Source organism: Mesoplodon densirostris, chromosome 13 (assembly GCF_025265405.1).
Source record: "Mesoplodon densirostris isolate mMesDen1 chromosome 13, mMesDen1 primary haplotype, whole genome shotgun sequence".
In the NCBI taxonomy this organism is placed as follows: Eukaryota; Metazoa; Chordata; class Mammalia; order Artiodactyla; family Ziphiidae; genus Mesoplodon; species Mesoplodon densirostris.
Genome location: NC_082673.1, coordinates 92,332,643 through 92,346,388, shown reverse-complemented (window position 1 = coordinate 92,346,388; position 13,746 = coordinate 92,332,643). Strand labels below are relative to the sequence as shown.

The following is a 13,746-nucleotide window of genomic DNA, read 5'->3' as shown; positions in this document are numbered from 1 at the left end:
CGTCCACACTGAGTCACAGAATCTTTTATTGGAAGCAAACCAGCTGCAGCAAAGTGACACTCAGTGCACGCTGCCCGATGGGCAAGGTGGGGAGTACAAGTGGGCGGATGACCCCTGGGGACCGCCTGCTGGGTCTCCGGCCCTTTGGGCTGGAGTGTGCAGGTCCAGGCCTGACCCTGCACAAAATACAAAAATAAACTCTGTGGTCCAGCTGTCCCTGCCCGTGTCAGTTCGTTTGGGCGGAGCAGTGGCTCCTCCCACCAGGCCCTGTGCCGTTGCTGTCCAGTCCAGCCACAGCGTGGGCAGCGGGAGCCTGTGGGGCTGAGGGGACATCCACAGGCTACAGCCAAAGGGCTAGGCAGGTGTGGCCTGGAGTGGCGCTGGTGCTGTAGCAGCGCCAGGATCTGGCCAGCAGCTGTGGAGGCCCTGGGGCCCCTCAGGTGGGCAGGTCCAGGCACTGTTTGAAGCTGGGTGAAGCTAGGGCCTCTGTTCCTCCTCTTCACATACAGATCACTGGGACCCTGGGCAAAGGGTGGCACATAGTGAGTTCTGAGGCGCCCACACTCAGGATACCAGGCAGAGGGGGCCCCACCCTGCCCTGCACACCCCAGGCTGAAGGGAGGGAGGCCGCTGCAACCGTCACACACCTGTCCTCTTCCATGGTGCTGGTCTCCTCGGGGCCACGCTCGCGGCCTCCACCTCCACTCTCTTCCTCCTCCTCCTCCTCCTCTTCCCCGAGCTCCATGTCCAGCTCGTTGCCTGCCTCCGAGGGGGTGTAGGTGGATCCACTGGGGGTGGGGGGACCAGTCTTAAAACCACCTACCCCCAGCCTGCTGCTAACCCCAGGGAGGGTGTCGGGAGGACAAAGTTAGGAATGGGGGTGGGGCCAAGCTGGGGGCAAAGGAAGGGAGGTGGACAGGTGCCGGCCAACCTGATAGAGCGGCAGCTGAAGAACACAATCCGTTTCAGCCGCTTGTTGTAGAAGAAGTAGTTGAAGGACCAGAGGCTGCCATCTTCCCCAAAGGGGTCTGAGTCCAAGTCTGGGTTGTAGCTGGGGAGTGTGGGGCGAGATGTGGTGTGAGGTCCCCAGTGCCACACACCCAGGACCCACCTGCAGGGATGCCAGCTCACCTGTAGATGTCGCACTCAGCCAAGCAGATCTCCTCATCCACCGCGTTCCACAGCTGCGGCTTCAGGGCCTTGAAGTCCTCGCGGACAGCCGAGAACAGACTGCAGTTGACTGCGTTCACCACCTAGGATGGTCACAGTCAGGGCTGACTAGGACCCAGGACAGCAGGCGTGAACTGGGCCGAGCCCCAGTAAGTTAGGGAGGACACCGGGGATGGTTGTGGGCCTGCAGGTCCCTTCCCCGACCCGACCCTCACCCAGCTGAGGCTGGGCTCCCGGCTGAACTCGTGGCTCCGGGCTGTGCTGAAGTCATAGTCCGGCCGGAAGGACTCGTTGAGTGTGGCAATCAGGTAGAAGAGGGTCTTGCGGCTGCACTTGTCGCTGAGGGGGCCCTCATCCTCGCCACCTTGGCTCTTACTCAGTCTGCACAGAGAGAAGCATCAGCCTGGCACTGCCCCTCTTGCCAGTCCACAGTGGGCAGGCCCTGCCCGGCTCACCTGCTGGGGCTGAGGCCCGAGGTCTGGGGTGGGGACAGTGCCTCCAGCACGTGTGGCTGGCCCTCCTGGCAGAACTGCTTGAACATGTGCTTGTCGTCGCCCGCCATCTTACACGAGTAGCTCTCAATCCTAGAGACGCAGGCAGGACCATGAAGCACGCCACCCCCCCAGGCTCAACCCAGAGACAGGGCAGAGCGACCTCTGAGACGCCAGCCCCAGAGCCCCGGCCTCACCTGCCAATGATGTGGGCATCTCCTGTCTCCACGGTCAGCTGCGAGTTGATGGCCTCGAAGCTGGAGTTCTCCAGCAGCTTCATGTCCTCGGGGAGGAGGTCCTGTGCTCCGAAGGGCTACTGCTGCCTGAGGATAGAGGTCAGTCCATGGGTGTCTGGCCCTTGGGGCTCCACCTTCAGCCCTCCTCCCAGTAAGTGGCGCCGCTGTAAACAACTTGGGTCCCTCCTGCAGCCTGCTCCCAGGCCGTCAGCACTGGCGGGAGAGGTGATGAGAGCGGCAGGTCCAGGCCCCAGATCAGCCACACCTCTTGCAACTCACAGGAGTTCCTGGGCCAGGCTGGGGGACCCACCGGGGATCCTGCTAACCCCGGGGCTGCTGGGTTAGTCTCTCCCTCAACAGCCCCCATCCAGACACAAGAGCCCTACCCACCAAGGGGGGGCCTGTGAGCCCGCGAAGGGACGTGACTCCTGCAGTGCCCCTCCGGCCGGGATCCTCAACCCGGGTAAGAACCGCACCCAGTTAGGAACCAGGTCACCTGGGGCTCGGTCCTGCCGTCACCTGGACGCGGCGCTCTTTCCTGTTCTACAGGCTGCTTTCTAGTGAGCTCCTCCGTTTTTCTCCGAAAGTACGACAGGGAGCGGAGGGAGGCCCCGCGGCCCCCGAAGGGCCTGTCAGCCAGGCAGCTAGGGCGCTGCAGCCTCTGCCGGGTCTAAGGTGAACCCCAGCCAAGCCGCGCGAACTACAAGTCCCAAGAAGCCTCGCGCCTTGGGAGGCGCGCGTGCGCTCCAGCGCGAAGCCTGCTGGGGGCTGTAGTTCTGGAGGGCCCGAGTCGGCGCCGGGCACAGGGCGTACCCCTACCTGCTTACTCTGCGCTCAATCGGGCCGGACCGGACCAGGCAGGGTCAGGTCGATTGGCGTCGGTGTGGGTGAGAAGGCGGTGCGGGCCCCGGGCAGCGCGGACGCCTCAGGACCGGAGTGCGGCGCCGCGGCCTCCGCTCGGGCCGCACTGTATCCGGGGAAAGAAGCTCCGCAGCGACGTCCCGTTACTCCCGGCCCCGCCGGCCCATCCGGGCTGCCACCGCGACATAGCCTCGCCCGTGCACGGCGCCCGACTATCGCGACCGACCTGCCCGCCGACCGCCACAGAAGGCCCGAGCAAGCGAGCGAACGACCTCTACCTCCCCGGACCGGACAACAACAAGCGTCCGCCAAGCCCGGCCCCACGCGTCTGAATGGCCCGCTCCAGCCGCCGGGACGGGGAGCTCGCAGAGCCATTGGGGGCATTACCCGCCGCTCAGTCCTGTCTCCCACTCCTACTGGCTGTGGCGCCTGTCCGTCATCTTCTCGGCCATGCGAACCCGCCTTCCCCCCTGGCGCTCATTGGTCGCGGCCCCTCGCCCCCTCCGCCCCGGGTGCTGTCAGGGTTCCCCGGATGGACTAACGGACTATTGAGGTGTGGGCTAGAGCGGGGCAACAGAGTGTTCAGTGGGCGGCGAGAGGCGGGCGGCGGCCCAGAAGGATCCTGGGAGCGCGTCCGGCTCCCGCCAGACGCGGGGGTCGACAAGGGCCGCTGGGCTGCAGCCCCCAGCCGAGCCTCTAGGGCCTTCCAGTCGTGGCCGGTGCTTCAGTCCCTGACGCTTTGCCCAGAGTACAGGCCTCCAAGCCCAGCCTCGCCCGCCGGAGTCCGAAGACCCTCTGGTCATGTCCATCGTGGGCGAAGCGGGAGGGTCAGACGGCTCCAACGCTCGGGCGGCGCCCGGAACCCCAGGCTCGCGGCCCCAGTTTCCGGCCGGTGGAGGCGCTCAGCGGCCCGAGGCCACGGAAGCGGGCTCGTGGGACCGGGCCGGGACCGGACCGGAGATGGCGCCGCCGGCGGGTGGCGCGGCTGCGGCCTCGGACCCTGGCTCGGCCGCGGTGCTCCTGGCCGTGCACGCCGCGGTGAGGCCGCTGGGTGCTGGGCCGGACGCAGAGGCGCAGCTGCGGAGGCTGCAGCTGAGCGCGGACCCCGAGCGACCAGGGCGCTTCCGGCTGGAGCTGCTTGGCGCGGGGCCCGGGGCGGTGAGTGGGGGCGGCGGGGGCGCGCGGCTTGGCCGCTGAACCTGAGGCCATGCCCTTCCATTCGCCAGCTGCGTGCTCTCGAGCAGTTACCTTTTCTTTGCTTCTGTTTCCTTGTGTGTAAAATGGGGATAACGCTGGTACCTCCCTTCGTAGGACTAGTGTAAGGGTTTCGTAAGGTAATACGTGTAAAGGGCTTAGGACAGTGTAAGTGGCCTACAAATGTTACCTCGTGTTCCTTTGATCATCATGCAGTATGTGCTGGGGGGAGGCACTGAGTCCGGACTCTCCCCCTCAGGTCAGTTTGGAGTGGCCCTTGGAGTCCATCTCCTACATCGTCCGAGGCCCCAGCCAGCATGAGCTGCAGCCTCCACCAGGAGGGCCTGGGACTCTCAGCCTACACTTTGCCAACCCTCAGGAAGCTCAGCGGTGGGCAGCCCTGGTCCGAGGTGCCATCGTGGAAGGACAGAATGGTCAGTGCCCTGGAGTGAAGATTCACTGGGACTGGGATAGTGTTAGTTCTGCAAGAGAACAGGAGTAGCCCCAACCCCCCAGGTCTCGATGTGGGGAGTAGTGGGGAAAGCTGAGCCCACCTTACCCACTGCTGGGACTCTGGGAGGACTCCCAGGAGGGAGGAAGTAGAGAAAAGGAACAGAGACCGAAGAGCTGGAGCCTGGAGTGCCAGACAAGTGTGGCGGGGCGGGAGCACACAGGCCCTCGGGACCTGGGTGAGAAGATGGACTATATGAAAAGCTATGGGAAGGTATTCAGCGGGAGAGTGACAGGCTCACATTCAAGCTGCTTAATCCTGGTTGAGACCTGTATTCGTGTGGGTGGTGCAGATAGGGCCGGAGAGAAGAAGGATGTTTCCAGAGATGCTTAGGAGATGGAATTGGCTGGATTTCCTTGAGGTTTAAATGGAAGAGTGAGTGGTTGAGACAGAAAGCTGCAAGGAACAGACACTGGGGAGCTCCCAGATAGAGGGCCTTTTTGGGAGGGCATAGAGGTGGTCAAGTTCTTAAACATGTGGGAGGGAAGGGAGGTAGGTGGATCTGGACTGGAGCTGGGGGTCAACCAAGGTCACCAGGAGAGAGAAGTGGGAAGAGAAGAGGGTCCGGAAGGCAGACAGTGCATCAGGGAAAGTCCACAGATGCATCAGAACAGCTGTCAGAGGGGTGAGAAGAAAACCACACACTGAGATGGAAGAGAGGTCCAGACAACAGCATCTGCAGAGAAAGAAAGAGCTTTTTCTTTCGTTCATTCGTTTGTCCGTTGCTTCACCAAATGTATGTTCAGCACCTGCAGTAAGTACTCTTTTAAGGCCTTAGAGGTTTAGCATGAATAAAACTTTAAATCCCTACTCTCTTGGAGCTGGCATTTCCAGAGAGGAGACAGACGTATAAAATAAGTAAAATAAATTCCGTCAGGGAGCGCTGGAAGGGAGGGGGTTGCAATTGAAAATAGGGTGGCAGGGAAATCTCATTTAGGTGACCCTTGAGTGAAATTTAAAGATCATGGGGTAAACCGTGTGGCCTGGGAGCAGCAGGTCCAAAAGCCCCGAGGCAAGAGTGTGCATGAGACCTTTCGGGCTCAGCTGAGGCCAGGCCAGGCCTGGTGCTCGGTGCTCGGGAGCCCCGCTTACCTCCAGGGGGGGACAGCTCAGAATACGGAGGCCACCACAGGAGCTGCATCAGCACCGCATGGGCAGGACCTCAAGTGGGTGGTAAGAAGCAGAGACGGCAGCATGCCCAGGGCAGGCGTCGGCTGGAGAGGGCTCGTTTGGCCCGGGAGCAGCCCGAGGTGTTCTGTGATGATGGCAGAGCTGAGAGAGAGGACGGAGGTCCCCGAGGACAACAAAAAGAGGCCGTCTTGACTGCAGGGCTCCTTCTGAGCACCTCCTTTGGTTCTGCTGCGAGGCCAGGGAGCCTCCTGTCTGGCTGAGAGGGCCTGTACAGGCCAAGAGAAGTGGCCCGGCCTCTGTGGAGGAGGGGCACGGGTGGGACTGGGCAGCAGAAGGGACCAAAAGGACTCCAGAGCCCAAGGAAGAGCCAAGTGCAGCTGAGTGGAGTCAGCCGGGACCTCTGGGGTTTGCAAGGGGCTGAGGTCAGCCTTGAGGCTGGGGAAAAGGCCTGGCTTGAAGTGTGGCCAAGGTGGGGCCCTGGCAGGGGCTGAGGTGAGGAGGGAGGAGACAAAGGTACCGGAAACCTGAGGTCAGAGAGCAGAGGCCTGGGTGAGTACTCAGCTGGGGGCGAGATCTCAGGGGATCACCAGCCCACCGCACATCTTCCCTCCTAGGCAGTGACAGCCTAGCCCCAGCCCTGGGCTCAGAAACGTGCCCCGTTTCCTCGCCCAGTCTCCTTGAAGTGCCTGCAACCAAGGCCCCCCAGCCCAAGGTGGATCTTCTTTGGCGCCCCGGAGACTTGATGGAGAAAGGTAAAGGCAGGGGGCTGGAGGGGCTTGGGGGGCAGCCCGTGGGGGGCTGTGACGGCCCTCTCTCCCCTGTAGAGGACCTAGCAGGGCACCTGACCCGGGCCATAGAGGGTGGGGATGAGAAGCGGGCAGCCCAAGCAGCAGCCATCCTGGCCCAGCATCATGTGGCCCTCAGCATCCAGCTCCAGGAGGCCTGCTTCCCTCCTGGCCCCATCAGGTAAGGCCTGGGACTTCTATGTCACCTGACCCCCCAACCCTCTCGGGTCCCCAGTCTTTACCGCTGACCTACATTCTGGCTCAGGCTACAGGTTACAGTTGAAGATGCGGCATCCTCTGCCCACATCTCGCTGCCAGTCCACCCCCACTCCACCATCGGGGCCCTCCAGGAGCAGGTGAGCACGGGGTCTGGGGACCCTGCTGGGGGGACCCGGGTGACATTCCGACACTCTGGCCCCAGGTATTCTCGGAGTTCGGCTTCCCACCGGCTGTGCAGCGCTGGGTCATCGGGAGGTGCCTGTGTGTCCCCGAATACAGCCTTGCTTTCTATGGGGTCCGGCGGGATGGGGACCCTGCTTTCCTCTACCTGCTCTCAGCCCCCCGAGAGGTCCCAGGTCAGTCCTTGATTGGAGTGGGATGAGGAAGGTGGGGTGCAGCCTGACATGGTCCCAAGTCTCATCCCCTCTATGGCAGGACGCACTCCTCAGCGCCCCCAGAAGACGGATGGGGAACTAGGCCGCCTGCTTCCTCAGTCACCGGGGCTACCCCAAGCCCCGCAGCCAGCTGGCTCCAGCCTGCCCAACCCCCTTCAGGTGGGCAAGGGACTGGGCAGGGAGAGCCTCGGAGGCTGCGGGCGTTGAAGGAACGGGTGAGCAGTGACCGTGTCCTCACCTCCCCAGCCCGGCTGGCCCTGCCCTTCCTGCACCTTCATCAACGCCCCAAGCCGACCTGGCTGTGAGATGTGCAGCACCCAGAGGCCGTGTGCTTGGGACCCCCTTCCCACAGCCCCCACCCAGCAGCTACCAAAGGTACCAGGGGCAGAGGCAGGGGCAGGGGAGGGGATGGGGCGGGGGAGGGGATGGGGGCCCGGGGGGGGGGATGGGGGCAGGGGGGCGACACAAGCAGGATGACCCGCCTTCTGCCCCTGCCCCCAGGTCACAAGGAGAGAGGACGGCCCTTCCCTTCCAGGCCCAAGGTCTCTGGACCCCCTCCTGAACCTCTCAGGGAACCTGTGCTGACAGACCGCTCGCTGGAGACAAAGCCAGAGTTGCCGGGGAGGGGCTGTGAGCTGGAGTCATTAAATACACTTGTGAGCCAGCTGGGTGCCCCTTCACTGTGCCCTCGTGCAGACTGGGCTGCTGGGAGAATGCAGAGCAGGGCGCAGCCCCACTCAGATGAAACTTGGCAGAGGCAGGGGTGGCGGCTCCCCAGCTGGGCCCAGGTGGCTACTGAAGAGCATACTTGGGACGCAAGTCCCCTGAAATCTCCCAGGCCCCAAGGCTGCTTAGGACACCCCCTGCCTGCTGACCACTGGGCTGGGCCCTCTGAGCCCCACCCAGCCCTCAGCTGACTGGCCCTCCTTTTCCAACCAGAGCCTTCCAGGTACACACCCTCCCTCTGCCTTTCTCCTCTCTGCTCTTGCCCTCCCCACGCTGGTCCCCACTCCTCTGGGCTATTCCCGCCAGGCTGCCCTTACATTCCCTGCTTGGGGACAAGAAAAGCTCAGAAGATAGGAGCCCTGAGCCAGGACCCAGGGTAACTACTAAGAAAACACCGCTGTGGCCCTCATGCCACTGACAGGTCCATAGCTGTGTGAGCCCGGCCACTGTCTGGCCGTGTGGCCTGAACCCACTCCCAGCCGCCCTGTAGACAGCTAGAAGGTGCTGTCCCCTCACAAAGACCGTGACCCTTGAGTCAACAGCACCTCCAGCTGCCCAGCCAAGAGACCAGAAGCACCTCCGGGTGGCCTCCGCCTGCCTCTCTGCTTCCTTGGTGCGGTTGAGCGCTGCCCCTCCTCTCCCGGCCACCCCCCAGCCCTGCCTGCCCCTGAGCCCCAGGAACAGCTCCTGCAGCTGCTACTTTAGGCCAGCCTCTCCCCGGTTGAAATGCTACGCAGGGCTCCCTGCCATCTTCAGGATGAAGGCCAAGTGGTTCCATACACGGACACTGGTGGGTTACTGCAGCAGGGCCCTGGGCCCCTGGGCCGTGTCCAGCCAAGCGAAGCCCTTTCCGCCTGTAACCAGGTTCTCTCCACTCCGGTCAGTGTTGCCACTTTCTCTAGTAGCTTGTTCTCCGCTTCCTGTCCCACATTCAGTGCTGACTGGACTACCAGCATGCAGGGCAATGTTGGCCACACTGCACTGGACACCCCTGGGAGCTCTGAGGGCAAGGATCTTAGTCCCAGAGTCCTCTGCAAACCTGTACTCCCATCACACAGTAGCTCAAATGGGTACGTTGAGAAACTTAATTTATTTCCGTGATGGGCGCCGGACGATCTGGAGCTGGAACCCCGTCTCCTGCCCCTTCCCCTCTTGTCCCAGAGGAAGAAGGGCTTGGCCAGGAGGGCCAGCTGGGACCTGAACAGGCCCAGGGTGGCTCCTTGGCTTGAGGACCCATTCAGGCAGGACAGCAAGCAGACACTGGGCAGGGTCACTTGGGTGGCCGATACGCCAGCTTCCGGCTCTTCAGGACTGACCACTTATGCCGCTTCATGGCATAGACCAGGGGCAAAAGCAAGCCCATCATCATCAACATCTGGGGGAAAGGCAGGCTCAGAGGAGGGAGGCGGAAAGGACCCCTGCCCAGGTCCCAGCCCCTCCCCCAGGCCCACTGTGCCCCTCCGCCCAGCCCTTTCACCTTGAGCCCCATGCGTTTGCGATGGTCGTGTTCTGGTTCAGACGTCCAGCGCAGGAAGGTGCATACGTCCTTGGCTACCTGGGACATGGTAGCTGGGGTGCCTGGTCCAAGGACAAGTGGTACGAGCTGCCCGTGGGTGTCCCTGCCCACTTTGGGGTAGCCCAAAGAGCATCCTCCACCATGGGGCAGAGACGGGTTCCTGCCCACAGCTTCAAAAGGGATGGGACCCACCCCTACCACCAGCCAGCACACGGACGGCCTCAAGGCTGCCCATGAGCCTCCTCAGAAACACACAGTGTCCCAGCCAAGGAAGGTGCAGGCACTCTGGGGCCAAGAACACCAGGAGAGCATCCCTGGCAGTGGGGAAAGTAGGACCCAGGTTGCCCACCCCCAGCGTGGGGGCCTCTCACCATCATCAAACTCCAAGACTTCGTTGTAGATGGGAGGTGCCATGCCAATGGCCTGGCCAGGAAAATAGGGATTGAAGTAGAGGCCTTCTCGCAGCGACACCCCAGTGGGTGGCTCACAGTAGCCCGTGAGTAGGGAGAAGACGTAGTCCTCACCACCGTGCCTGGGACCAGATCGGGGTCTCCTCAGCCCCTGGCATGAGGCAGCCCTTCCTCCCCCCACCCCACCGCAGGCCAGTACCTAGCTCGCACGACGTAGCTGAGGTCAGGGGGCAGTGCTCCGTTGTTGGCCGCTCGCGCAGCCTCAGGGTTGGGGTATGGTTTGGGGAAGTAGTCAGACAGCTTCCCCGGCCGCATGAACATCTCCCCGTTCTCATTGGGGCCATCCTGAACCTCCACCTGCCACCAAGAGCCCCATCACAACCCTGCTGTCCAGCACAGCAGGAGCCCCAATCTGTGGGTCCTCCGCATCCCCACGTACCCACCTCCTCAGCCAGCGCCTTAGCTTCATCCTCTGTGTAGCACACGCCCACCAGGTGGCGGTAAGCCACGTAGTCCATGCTGTGGCAGGAGGAGCACACCTGCTTGTACACCTGGAAACCCCTCCGGATGCTAGAGACGTAGAAAGGGTTAAGGGCGCCGAGGATTCCACCCCACCCGGCCCACCCAGAAACTCCCCCAGCCAGCCACACACCTGGTGTGGTCCAGGGAGGAGAGGAGGCCGCGGTGGGACCACGGATAGCTGGGGGCGTGCAACTCCAGGTCACTGGCACTCACCGCAGAATGCAGAGCCACAGCCAGCCCTGCACCCCCTGCCGCCAGCATGCCCAGCGCTGACAGAATCACCTTCCGGCCCCGGGACGGGCCAGACTTCGACGACAGGGACACTGCCTGCAAGAGTCCCGCTCAGCGCCTGCCAGAACACCACCCAGCCCGACCTGGGGATCTGACTCTCAGCGCCTACCTCTCCCAACTCAGGCACCCAGCACCGGCCACCTCCCGCGCCACTGCCCTCCCCACCCTCCCCGCTGCGGACCCCCTCGACCGGAATTCAGCCCTGAGAGGGGGGGGTTGTGAGGCGTCTTCTTAGATCCTGGGCCAGGTATCGGGCCGAAGTGAGCAAGGGTGCTGGGGCAGGCCAAGGTCACAAGCAGCTGGCCGAGATCAGGCTGAGGTCACTTTAGGACGCGGGCCCAGTCAGGAAGGCCGGAGAGGGAGCGGGCCTGGGCGCGCCCCCCGGGGAAGCGCCCAGTCCCGAGCCGGCAGCGAGCCCGCCCCGCCGCTCCCCACGCTCGGCACCAGGTGCCTGGGCTGCTCGGAGGGGTGGGAGCCCAGCCCTGCTCCCAAGGTCGGCAGGCAGCGGGGGTCCGGCCGGGGTGGGGGCCCGGGTGCGGAGGCTGCTCCCGCGCTGCCCGGCCCGCGCCCGGAGCCTCCCAGCGGTGACCTTCACCGGGCTGCGGGGCCGCGCGGCGGCCAGGGTTAAGACCAGCTCTCACCTGGGGTGTCCGCAGTGGGAGCTGCCCGGGCCGCGAACCGCTCAGCAGACCCCGGGACCGCGCGCCCGGCAGCCCCGCGCCCCGCGGGCCCAGTACCAACCCGCGAACCGAAGCCACCGCCGCTGCCGCCATATTGCCCCTCTTCAGCGCGGCCACCGCTACCGTGGGCCTCTGCGGCGCCGAAAGAGCTTAAACCTCGCGAGAACCGGGGAGCGTGGGAGGGGGCGGGGAGGGGGCGGGGCGGGGGCGAGGCGGGGCTCTGTCAGTCAGGGTCGCGCGCCGCCTCGCCGCGCTACTCCGGTCGTCGTGGAAACTAGCGGTTGGGCGGGTCCTCGCTGCGTCTCTCTATCGCCGTGACAACTCTCAACAACCCTGGTTTCCGTGATCCCGCCGCTGGTCTCCGGGGCTCAGCGGTGCTGCGCCCCCCACGCCGGGACGCCCCCAACCCGGAATCCACCGCTTTTCGAAGCCATCGCACACTTTCGTCCAGCAACATTTCCAGACCTGGCGCGGTGGCAGAACACCCTCACTGCAAAGCATTGATATTATTTAACCGGTCAGATGACCCGCTGGAAGGCCCCTCTTGCCGAACCCACTCAACTTGCCCGGTGCTAGTAGCCTATTCCCCGAGGCTGTTGAAGGCAATTAAGGGCAAGTGTTGTAGTTTCAAAGCTGTTATCTCCCTGAGGCAATGGAGAACAACTGGGGCAAATAACAGACTAACCAAAAAACTTAAAAGGAAGAACTGGGGAATACATTGTCCACAGGGGCGTTGAAAAGCCCTACAAATTTCCGGAATACAGATGGTCAAAAACATAAGTAGGGCTGTGCATATACTCATGAAAGACCTGAAAAAGCCCTAAGTGCTCACTTCTGGCTGACCTTGAGTGTGCACAGGTGAAGCCTAAAGCAGAGTTGTAAACTGCCTGGCTGAATTCCGAGAGCATGTCCCACATACACACAGAGCCACTTGGGAATGACAGAGATTTATTGGTTCCAGACACTTAAGGAAATTTCTGTCCAATCATTTATCTGACCACTAAGCTAACCAGGTAGAGACTTCAGTGGCTACCCATGACAAATAATAGACTTGACAGAATTAGTTCAGAAAAGCCAATACACAAATACAACTACCATAGCAGCAACAGCAACAAAACCTGGAATCTGATTTCCAGAAATGCCACATTATATCATTTAAAATATCTAGTTTTCAACAAAAAATTATGAGACATCCAAAGAAACAAGAAGGTCTGGCCTATAAATAGGGAAAAAAAGAACCAATCAATAGAAACTATCTCTGGGGAATCTTAACTATTTAAATATGTTTGGGGGGGATAAATTGGAAGATTGAGATTGACATATACATACTACTATGTATAAAATAGATAATGAGGACTGATGACCCACTGTATAGCACAGGGAACTCTACTCAATACTCTGTAATGACCTATATGGGAAAAGAATCTAAAAAAGAGTGGATATGTGTATATGTATAACTGATTCACTTTGCTGTGCAGCAGAAACTAACACAATATTGTAAATCAACTATACTCCAATAAAAATTAAAAAATAAAAAATTTAATAAAAAACAAATTTAAAAATATGTTCAAAGAGCTAAAGGAAACCATTATGTCTAAAGAACTAGAGGAAAGTATGAGAATGATATCTCATCAAATAGAGGATGTCAGTAAAAAGGAATAAACAGGGTCCAAATGGAAGTTATGGAGTTGAAATGTACAATGATGGAATTGAAAATTTTAACTTATGGGGTTCTACTGCAGATTTGAGCAGGTAGAAGAAAGAATTAGCAAACTTGAAGTTAGGTCAGTTGAGATTGTCTGGTCCGCAAAACAGAAAAAAAAATAGAGAGAGAAAAAAATTAACAGAGCCTCAGAGACCTGTGGGACACCATTAAGCGTACCAACCTATACATAATTCTCAGAAGCAGAGGAGAAAGAGGGGCCAAAAGAATATTTGAAGAAATTGTGACTGAAAACTTTCCAAATTTGATGAAAAACATGGATCTATACATCCAGGAAGTTAAAAAAAAACTCCAAGCAGGATGAAGTAAAAGAGGTCCACACCTGTACACATTATACATTGTTGAAAAGCAAAGAAAAGGAATCTTGAAAGCAGCAAGAGAGAAGTGACTCATCACATATAAGTGGTCCTCAATAAAATTAACAGAAGATTTCATACCAGAAACCATGGAGGCCAGAAGGCGGTGGTATGACATATTCCAAGTGCTGAAAGAACAAACTTCCCAACCGAGAATTCTATATCTGGCAAAATCATCTCTCAAAACAAGGGGGCAGGGACTTCCTTGGTGGTGCGATGGTTAAGAATCTGCCTGCCAATCCAGGGGACATGGGTTCAAGCCCTGATCCAGGAAGATCCCACTTGCCACGGGGCAACTAAGCCCATGTGCCACAACTAAAATCTCACAAGCTGTGTGGTGAGGCCAAAAAAAAAAAAAAAATCTATGGGTATAGACACAGAATATATGTGGTGGAATATGTGGCAATAAATAAGGAAGGGGGAAACAGCTATACAGGAGCAACATCTTTTAATAGAGTTAAAATTAATGTAATGTTAATCTAAATCAGATTGTTACAAATTAAGATGTCAGTTGTAATCCCAAGAGTAA

The 13,746-nt window shown here is 59.9% G+C and overlaps 3 protein-coding genes across 4 annotated transcripts; 1 reads left to right on the top strand and 2 right to left on the bottom strand.

The window, feature by feature from the left end:
- Positions 1-2: 2 nt before the first annotated feature.
- On the bottom strand, positions 3-3,079 carry MAF1 (MAF1 homolog, negative regulator of RNA polymerase III). Of its 2 annotated transcripts, none has more exons than XM_060116422.1 (8): positions 2,725-3,079; positions 1,859-1,984; positions 1,626-1,754; positions 1,386-1,551; positions 1,132-1,253; positions 932-1,051; positions 648-788; positions 3-521 (listed from the first exon to the last, which is right to left on the bottom strand). In XM_060116422.1, the coding sequence occupies exons 2-8, from the start codon at positions 1,939-1,941 to the stop codon at positions 500-502; spliced, it is 783 nt and encodes a 260-aa protein (XP_059972405.1). In that variant the 5' UTR covers positions 1,942-1,984; positions 2,725-3,079; the 3' UTR covers positions 3-499. The 2 variants fall into 2 exon arrangements, with proteins under 2 accessions (XP_059972405.1, XP_059972404.1); XM_060116421.1 differs by having other exon boundaries at positions 2,717-3,078.
- A 176-nt stretch (positions 3,080-3,255) lies between these two features.
- SHARPIN (SHANK associated RH domain interactor) lies at positions 3,256-7,657 on the top strand. The gene is made up of 9 exons (XM_060116414.1): positions 3,256-3,916; positions 4,212-4,386; positions 6,209-6,346; positions 6,419-6,560; positions 6,645-6,735; positions 6,801-6,954; positions 7,034-7,152; positions 7,240-7,368; positions 7,495-7,657. Exons 1-9 carry the CDS (start codon positions 3,560-3,562, stop codon positions 7,576-7,578), a joined length of 1,389 nt encoding a protein of 462 aa, XP_059972397.1. The 5' UTR covers positions 3,256-3,559; the 3' UTR covers positions 7,579-7,657.
- Positions 7,658-8,790: 1,133 nt separating this feature from the next.
- LOC132500728 (cytochrome c1, heme protein, mitochondrial) lies at positions 8,791-11,273 on the bottom strand. Its single transcript, XM_060115933.1, has 7 exons — positions 11,100-11,273; positions 10,298-10,494; positions 10,089-10,215; positions 9,845-10,002; positions 9,607-9,767; positions 9,197-9,297; positions 8,791-9,094 (listed from the first exon to the last, which is right to left on the bottom strand). Exons 1-7 carry the CDS (start codon positions 11,229-11,231, stop codon positions 8,990-8,992), a joined length of 981 nt encoding a protein of 326 aa, XP_059971916.1. The 5' UTR covers positions 11,232-11,273; the 3' UTR covers positions 8,791-8,989.
- Between the last annotated feature and the right edge of the window lie 2,473 nt (positions 11,274-13,746).

Coding starts and splice junctions, on each gene's coding strand:
- MAF1 (XM_060116422.1), bottom strand. CDS start 1,941: ATGAAGCTGCTGGAGAACTCCAGCTTCGAGGCCATCAACTCGCAGCTG. Junction 1,552..1,625: donor TCGGGCCTCAGCCCCAGCAG/GTGAGCCGGGCA, acceptor CTCTCTGTGCAG/ACTGAGTAAGAGCCAAGGTG. Junction 789..931: donor TTCAGCTGCCGCTCTATCAG/GTTGGCCGGCAC, acceptor CCCCACCCCCAG/TGGATCCACCTACACCCCCT.
- SHARPIN (XM_060116414.1), top strand. CDS start 3,560: ATGTCCATCGTGGGCGAAGCGGGAGGGTCAGACGGCTCCAACGCTCGG. Junction 3,917..4,211: donor TTGGCGCGGGGCCCGGGGCG/GTGAGTGGGGGC, acceptor TCTCCCCCTCAG/GTCAGTTTGGAGTGGCCCTT. Junction 7,369..7,494: donor CCACCCAGCAGCTACCAAAG/GTACCAGGGGCA, acceptor CCCTGCCCCCAG/GTCACAAGGAGAGAGGACGG.
- LOC132500728 (XM_060115933.1), bottom strand. CDS start 11,231: ATGGCGGCAGCGGCGGTGGCTTCGGTTCGCGGGTTGGTACTGGGCCCG. Junction 9,768..9,844: donor AGCTACGTCGTGCGAGCTAG/GTACTGGCCTGC, acceptor ATCTGGTCCCAG/GCACGGTGGTGAGGACTACG. Junction 9,095..9,196: donor GCAAACGCATGGGGCTCAAG/GTGAAAGGGCTG, acceptor CCTTTCCCCCAG/ATGTTGATGATGATGGGCTT.